Source organism: Enoplosus armatus, chromosome 6 (genome assembly GCF_043641665.1).
Source record: "Enoplosus armatus isolate fEnoArm2 chromosome 6, fEnoArm2.hap1, whole genome shotgun sequence".
In the NCBI taxonomy this organism is placed as follows: domain Eukaryota; kingdom Metazoa; phylum Chordata; class Actinopteri; order Centrarchiformes; family Enoplosidae; genus Enoplosus; species Enoplosus armatus.
In genome coordinates this window covers 23162373-23170658 of record NC_092185.1, presented here as the reverse complement: position 1 = coordinate 23170658, position 8286 = coordinate 23162373, and the positions used below count along the sequence as shown (strand labels likewise).

At 45.2% G+C, this 8286-nt stretch overlaps 1 protein-coding gene across 1 annotated transcript in view; it reads left to right on the top strand.

Annotated features, from left to right (window-relative positions):
• Positions 1–7788, top strand: part of LOC139287177 (probable E3 ubiquitin-protein ligase HERC3) — a 7832-nt gene extending 44 nt beyond the window's left edge. The window contains exons 1-23 of the mRNA XM_070908176.1: positions 1–283; positions 367–484; positions 575–651; positions 1183–1404; positions 1515–1606; positions 2086–2216; positions 2606–2730; positions 2808–2884; positions 2975–3093; positions 3237–3296; positions 3495–3600; positions 3857–4055; positions 4568–4716; positions 4862–4978; positions 5178–5276; positions 5362–5526; positions 5616–5768; positions 5976–6142; positions 6228–6291; positions 6388–6458; positions 6566–6749; positions 6846–6948; positions 7119–7788. The exon at positions 1–283 is cut by the window's left edge and continues 44 nt beyond it. Coding sequence (XP_070764277.1) covers positions 61–283; positions 367–484; positions 575–651; positions 1183–1404; positions 1515–1606; positions 2086–2216; positions 2606–2730; positions 2808–2884; positions 2975–3093; positions 3237–3296; positions 3495–3600; positions 3857–4055; positions 4568–4716; positions 4862–4978; positions 5178–5276; positions 5362–5526; positions 5616–5768; positions 5976–6142; positions 6228–6291; positions 6388–6458; positions 6566–6749; positions 6846–6948; positions 7119–7330 — 3033 coding nt within the window. The 5' untranslated portion in view covers positions 1–60 and the 3' untranslated portion in view covers positions 7331–7788. The remainder of the gene's footprint in view (positions 284–366; positions 485–574; positions 652–1182; positions 1405–1514; positions 1607–2085; positions 2217–2605; positions 2731–2807; positions 2885–2974; positions 3094–3236; positions 3297–3494; positions 3601–3856; positions 4056–4567; positions 4717–4861; positions 4979–5177; positions 5277–5361; positions 5527–5615; positions 5769–5975; positions 6143–6227; positions 6292–6387; positions 6459–6565; positions 6750–6845; positions 6949–7118) is intronic.
• The last annotated feature ends 498 nt before the right edge of the window (positions 7789–8286 follow it).

Here is an 8286-nt window from a genome sequence, read left to right as displayed (position 1 = left end):
AAAAACAAAAGCCCGTCAGAGGACTGTCAGTCAGTCCGCGCGCCTGTCCTCAACAACAACATGTTTTCGTGGGGGGAGGACAGTCGGCGGGGCTTCCGGTTAAAAGACTGCCCGGTGGTCGGCGGCGCAGCGGATGGCGGGGTCCGTCACTCAAACCTCGGCTATCAGATCACGGATCTGTGCGCAGGCGTCAGGGTGCTCGCCTTCGTCGGAAGCCGCGGGAAGTCGTTCATCATTCGCACCATCGAGGGCGAAGACGGGAGAAGAGTCCGGGGGAAGCAGAGTGAGCGCCCCGCCCGGGTTTATTCACGTACGAGCCCTGAACTCGACCTCGCACTCACAGGTTTCACCTCTGTGTCCCTCCAGAGTTTGTAGGTTGTCAAGAGAAGGTTCAGGCCGTGAGCTGCGGCGACGATGCCGTCACGCTGCTGTCTGAGGCGGGCAGGGTCCTCCGCGTGGACGCGGCTCACGCTTCCATCCCCAGGTGAGGACAAGCTGTGTGTGCGTCTCTGCGTGTCCAGCTTCGTTTCATGCTCAGCTCCGATCACTAACCATGTGAGCTCTGTCCTCTCAGGGCCCTGGACGCCCTGTCCAACAAACCGGTCTCTCAGGTTGCTTGTGGGAGCCAGCATTCAGTTGCCCTGACCCAAGGTACATGATAATAATAATAATAATAATAATAATAATAATAATGATAAAGTTGGTTTTCTAAGGTTTGGATATATTTTATTTGTGGTGCTCAGAGTATAAACCAGTTACATGGATATTGTTATATTGTTTATGTAATTTTCTTATTTTTTCTTATTCATTTAACAGGTGTCTTGTTTTTGCGTGTGATTTGGTTGAACTGACCCTGTAAGAGTTTATCAGGATCCTCATTGCAACCACAGGAGGAGCTCACTGGCCCTTTACAGGGGAGGGGGGGGGGGGCTCATCTCAAATCATTGACCCCCCCCCCCCCCCCCAGCAAGAAATTATGCGGACTTTGTTGTATCCACATACTACCAGTGCTGTTGGCACAACATGTAGCTCTCTGCCCTCCAGTATTGAGGACACAGGATTTAGTGTCATCACTATATATTATAAACTTTTGTGTTAAAGACATTATACCAAACAGCAGGAGTAGCTGAGACCAGACCAGGTTCAGGATGAGCTCACAAAGCCACGGTGGTTTCTCCGCAGATGGTCAGGTGTACGCATGGGGCCAGGACTCCAGGGGCCAGCTGGGTCTGGGGAAGAGGAAGCTCGGCGCCAGTTCCCCCCAACACCTCCGATCTCTGTCAGCGATCCCCCTGGTTCAGATCGCTGCAGGGGGAGAGCAGAGCTTCGCCCTCTCCGTCTCTGGAGGTGTGTTCGGCTGGGGCAGAAACGACCGCGGACAGCTCGGGCTGGGAGACACGACAGGTTTCCATTTGCTTCACTTCACCTTGTCTCTTTTTGCAGACCTTTAAAGATACATTTGACAAGCAATAACGATACGGTTTGAAACCTGAACGTCACTTCCTTCTCTGTAGACAGACACACACCAACTCCTGTTCGTTGCCTGAACACGAAGAAAAGTGTTCGCATTTCCTGTGGAGAGGAGCACACGGCCATTTTGACGAAGGTTAGACAAAGATGGCTGGTAACAATTTACAATACAGTGCACAAAACTGTGGGAAGCTTTGAAACACTCGCACGATGTTAACTACTAACCTACCACATTTTACTGCTGCAGGAAGAGCGCTTGCTAACTCCTAGACAGCAGACATCAAGAAAATTATTCTAATTTACTCACCAAATGACACCCGCACACAAATGGAAGGATGGAATAGGTTTTCAATGGTCTTGCAAACCCAAGGCTCCATTTTTTTTTAAAGGCTAATGAGGATATTTATAAGTGCAGCCTTTTTTTAACAGATTAGATGTACACTGAGCAGCATAGGCAAAATGAAAAATGTGTTGCATTTATCAATAGATTGCTTTTTGTGAAGAAGAAAAAAAAAAACATATACTCACATCTTTGGTCCCACAGATTAGTAAATGTAAATTACAAAAAAATGACTACAGGACTATGGAACTCCAGTTGTCTGCTTGCCTCCTCAGACTGGTGCGGTGTTTACGTTTGGCTCTGGTCAATATGGACAGCTGGGGCACAACTCATTCAGCGATGAGGTGCGACCTCGGCTTGTTGCGGAGCTCTGGGGGGCAAAAGTCATCCAGATTGCATGTGGACGGTACGGCATATCACCTTTCATAATGCACTCATTTTGAGCCTGTTTGGGTCATCATCTTGAGAGGGCATTTTTAGATTTTTCTTTTCCTTTGAACGTTTTTCAATCATAGCAGTTTTTCCGTGCCAGGACAGTGATTAAAAGTTGTTTTTAAATTGACTCATTCTCTCTTAATTAGTTCCAAATGACAGAAAAAAACCTCTAAAATGTGAACTATTAACACTATGAACACTAGAAACGCGTGTAAATATAGTACCTATACCCATATATCTATATAATACTATATGTACATAGGGCTTGTTAATATATAGAAAAGGTATAAAAGGAAAAGTAGTCAGTCAAAGTATATGTATATGTCTCTGATGAGTGTTTCTAATATATGATCGTCTCAGACACCACACGTTGGTGCTGACGGACTCCAAGAGGGTCTACTCCTTCGGGTGTGGAGAGCAGGGGCAGCTGGGACACGGAGAGGAGACTCACCCGTCCGTGCCGCTACCTGTTCAACTGCCACAGGGTACAACACATTTCATTTTGTAATAATAAGTGAATGCAATGAATGATTACATTACTTACTGTCCGTTACTGTTCCAGACGCCGCCGGTGATCCTAAAATTAGGAACATCTTCGCAGGAGGAAACTGTTCGTTTGCGACATGCACGTCTAATGAGGTGCCAACACAAATACGCCCAGTGCCGGCCGTGATGGTGGTAGGAGGTTTAATAAAGCGAACATCAGCTCAACTTGTTTCCCCTCCACAGGAAGCTCACGAGGAGTCGAGCGTCGCCGGCGTCGGCAGTGTCACACAGCGCTGCCTTGATGACATGATTGACAAGTGGACCTCTGAGTGTGACGCAAAGTCATGGAGGAAGATAAAACAGTAAGTGTAACGCAGTAGCAGGTTTTTCAGGTTTCAGTTTGTCACTCGTTTGTTGAATAACCTGAATGTGACTGTTCTGACTGAAATGGTTCAGTTGGATCCAAAGCTGTGTGCGAGGGACTGAAAAAGTTAAATCTTCACAGGGAAATCCACCGGACGTTTTCCTCTGCATCCTGTGTGAATAAAAGCTTCCTTGAGCAAAGGTAAACACAGTACCTCTGTGCGTGATCATCACTTCATCGGGTGAATTCTAACATTTACTGCTCAGCCATACCTGCAACAATAATGACATCCCCATCAGCCTCAGCTGTACTTTGTGTTTACTGCTCATTAGCGAGTGTTGGCATTGAGCTCAAAGCACCACTGTGCCTCAGTACGGTCCTTTCTCTTTGTCTTCTTAGCAAAGATAAACATTTCCAGACGTCACCAAAGTACTCGGGCTTGAACTTGTCACTTGCACGACTTGCTTTCAAGAAACTGGTAAAGAAGGACAACGTTTTGGCTGAGGTATGTTACTGAAATATATGCGATGTGTATGAAATATTTTGTCTTACTTATCTACCTTGAATATCTGTGTTCCTGTTAAAAATGGCACGCTGTGTTTAACTCTATAATAACTCTCAAGACGTGGTTATAATAAGCGTGCTCGCTAATTTCCGGATTTTCCCTCTAAACACCAACCTGAACGTAGACACATGCACTCAACATACCTGAACCCAGTTGTTGGCTGGTGGCTGACCCTTGCAATCCCTCAAACTGACAGGTTGAGGCTGCTGTCCTGCACTTGCTTCCGTCTCTTGAGAAGCAGCCCGTGGGAGTGGAGGGGTTGAGGATCTTCCTGCTTCTCAACGAGCTTCTGCATGCGAGACAAACAGACAAACAGCGTCAAACAAGCACAAAGCTCGCCGAGGCGGTCGCTGCTGCCGTGCTAAGCTTGTCGGCTGACAGCCTCCGAGTCGTAGGTACTGGCACCACCGCACATGCAACATCGGCATAACAGCTTCATTTCTCTTTTAATAAGATGCAGTCCATTAGAGTTATAATCCTCGAGTCTTTCCTGAAATCAAACACCGTTTTATTTTCCGCATTTTTTCTGCAATAGTCATTCAGTGTATTTACATTCAACAAATTCTCTATAGAGCAGTTTTTATGGTAGTGGCGGAGTCCGCCATTCCTGCACTGGATTCAGATTGCCTACCTAAGCATGAGGGATTCACAGGACCTGATGCATGCATATTAATCCAGAGCTTGTTTGGTTGTGCTGTAAACGGATACACCAGCTGCTCTTCTTATGTATTTCTGTCGAAGCAGCCGCTCAATGAGTGTTACGCTTGCTGTAACCCTGGCAACCACGGGTGTCGCCAAATCAACCAGGACCGAAACTTCAACTTTAATAGTTTTAGGGTATGTCTTTGACATCTGCTCGGTTGTGAAGCGCTTGCTGACATTAATGTCTCCATGTTGTCTTCTTCAGGGGACTGGTGGTCCTCACTGTCGCCCTCCACCATGGTGAAACATGTGAAGGTGTGGAAGCAGGCCCTGTCAGTGATCCTGTCCTGTGAGCCTGTTCCTCGCAACTCTGGAGTCAGAAACCTGCTGCTAGTCCTCCAGTCCATGCACAACGTTAGTATCAGTCGTTACCTGTATTATCTGTGAATGTCACACAGCATAATGATTAAAAAAAACAGTAATCCTCACTTTTACTACAAAAACAAGCTTTTTACTGTGTTGAACTTTTCACCGAACAAATAAAACACTTGTCTGAAAGGCCAACAGCAGGATTGCAGAACCTCAAAGGATACCAGAAAGCGATTTTTGTTTGCCGATTGACAAAGACATTCTTCTTGAGGAACTGCGGCTTTGGCGTTTACAGTCTCAACACAAGGTAAAAACAAAAACATTCGTTTGTGAGCTAAAGCCACGTTGCTGTACATCATGGGTTTGAAGCTGTCAAGTCCTTCAACCCTTCTGTCTCCCTTTGTTTGTGTCACGTCATTCAAGTAAAAAACACATTTAACTCACACACACATATCGCTAAACTTAAAGGACTTGTGTCCTTCCCCCCCCCCCCCCCCCCCTTTCAGAATGGGCATGCTGAGCCACTCATCCTTTGTAGCTTTCCAATTGTGATGGATCTGCAGTCAAAGAAAATGGTTTTTGACGTGAACACTTTCTACACCAAGGTAACTGAACTGAGAGACACTGAAGTTAGCCGTCAGTTGCCGTACACATAAATGGTAAAATAAGAAATCTTGAACTTTATTCCAGTACAAAAAAATGAATCCCATCGTCTGGGATTTTTTCATCGAATTTGAATTGCCGCTGCCTCGAGACTGGGTCTTTCAACTGAACCTGAGGCGATCGTCGGTTTTGGAAGACACCTTTGACCAACTGGCCGCTGCTCGTCATAGTGACTTCAAGATGCGACTTGCGGTAAACATGCAGCTTTGACCTGATAAACTACCGACCATGAAACTACAATTTCAGAAGGAAAACTTTTTTTGTGCCCCTTTGTCTTCCAGGTTTACTTTGATGAAAACCGCACTTTCGACAATGTCTACATAAAAGACTTTTTTTACGAAGTGTTTCACGAGATGGTGTCAGCCGAGTCTGGGATGTTCATGTTCAACGACGCCACGACAGGCAGCAAAATGCTGGCGTGGTTCCCCTCCGAAGTAAGACCCCGTTCAGGAAAATCATTTCCGAACAACAGACTCACTGTATTTAATGGATTCCCCTCTGAGGGCAATCAGTAATAATGAAACAACATTCAATTCAGATCTCCAGCTCTTACCTCCTAAAGAAGTCATAAATCATCACTCCTACAGCCGTGCATATGGTTGATTTCTGATTTGATTTGTCTTGACCATCATCAACACCAGGCAACACAGGGGGACCAGAGATACTTCCATTTTGGGGTTCTGTGTGGACTGGCTTTATACCACCAGTGCATCGTACACTTACCCTTCCCACTGGTGCTGTTCAAGAAGCTGCTCGGTGTGAAGCCCTCACTGGGGGATATGATGGAATTCAGCCCACGTGTTGGAAAGTCAGTACTCATCTAAATATATATTTTAAGCGAGTAAAGATTTCTTTATATAACCCACTTTTTTTGTTTTACTGTGTTTTTAAAGGAGTCTGCAGGACGTCTTGGACTATGAAGATGACGTCATAGAAGACCTGTACATGGACTTTTTGGTTGGTGTTTTATTTGTAAAAGATGGTCTCATTTATCTTTCTTAAAGGTGTCGCAGTGATGTCACTAACCTGCTCTCTTTCCTAACTGGTCAACAGTTCCCCTGGGACGGGACAGAGGTTGACCTTGATCCCGAAAACCCCGGAAAGCCAGTGACGGCTCAAAATAAGTAAGGACGTAAAACAAATATTGAAATCTAAATTGTGTATGTGACCTGCATCCAGATCAGCTCTGTCTCAGAGAAATGTTGAATTGAAACTTCAATCGGCTGAACAGGAGGGAGTTGGTGGATGCCTCCGTGAACCACGCCTTCAACACATCAGTGGAGGGTGTGTTTGGGGAGTTCGAGCGTGGCTTCTTCCAGGTGTGTGACCGGGATCTGGTGAAGCTGTTCCGGCCAGAGGAGCTGCAGGAAGTGCTGGTGGGCAAAGAGGTCTATGACTGGGAAAAGCTGAAACAGGTACTGTCCAGAACAAGAGCTCCTGATTTCTCACATCCTCGTGTGCTTGATTTGAACACCTCAAATGATTTTAACAGTCTGTTTCACTGTCATTAGAGCACAAGTTATGAGGGGGAGTACCATGTCGGCCACCCCACCATAAAGATGTTTTGGGAGGTTTTTGATGAACTGACTGAGGATCAGAAGAAAGCTTTCCTTTGTAAGTATTAAACCTGATTTTAACATATGTAAACTATTGCATTTGAGACATATACATTGAAATTATATTGCAAATCTGCTAGACTAGACTTGCTATATATGCAAATCGAATTAAATCACGTCCCAAAAAAACACAAGGAACTCACCGATGACCACGTTTCCCTCCGCTAGGGTTTGTGACCGGTTTTGAAAGGGAGCCTATTCTTGGCGTGGGAGAGATCAAGATGACAGTCAGAGTTCGACAAGTCAAGGACTCGGAGGAGTACTACCCTGAGACACAGACGTGCTTCTCAATCCTGGAGCTGCCTTTGTACTCCAGCAAGGACATCATGCAGACCAAGCTGACAGAGGCCCTGAGCAGAAATAGACGAATCTTCAAGTGATGGTGGGGCTGTACCCCGACTACTCACTGCATCTGTACTGAACAGAGGGCTGAAGATTGGCCAAAGAGCAGCCTTTGGAGCTACTGCTAACGGAGAATTAGCAAACAGGAAGGGTTTAAAATGCTTTATGATGATGATGAGGAGGAGGATGTGTGTGGTGGGTGGATGTCAATGCTTCAAGGTGAAAATACTGATATAAATAGTATATATATATTTACAGTATATATGTTGCAGAGAAGTCTTAAGTAAGCTACTTAATTCACAGTGTCTTCATTGAAGAAAGAGTGTGATTTTGTTATTTTGGGATGGATGAAATGCTGCACACAGAATAATTGCATACAGTCAGGTATGCATTGGCAGTGGCTGTGCGTGTTTGTTGCATTTCTCATGTGAGATTTTCCATCTCTGAAAATATCATGTACATGTAGAAGTTTTCATGTTGGAGCAATAAAAAAAAAATAAAAAAAAATACATTTGTCAGTACTTTGTCAGTAAATTGCCTTCTAGGTGAGTATTTGATTCGGCATCTCTCTGCGTGTGCAGCCAGACAACACCGTTTCCAGCACAACAGGCCAACACCACTGTAAAGACAGAAGAGCGACACTTTTCCGCAGAAGTACAAATATAAACAGAACAGCAGCTTTGAGGCTCACTCGGGCTGGATGTGTAGCTGCATCTGAAGTCCTTATGGGTCAGTATGCAGTAATGGGCCCCACCGATGGGAGCCAATAGGAGCCACTTCATTTCTTTTCAATGATGAAACTGCATACATGCCCTTTTTTATTTTACTCACATTTAATGTGCTTTTTTGTTTCTTTTGTATGTTTATGGTGGGGGGGGAAAAAGTATGCATGTAACTGGAAAACACCAATGCCAGTGTTTGAACTAAGGCAATATATGTATTAAATACTGGCCATTGTCTTGCTCAGTGAGGAGCAGAAGCTGCACCGTGGAGG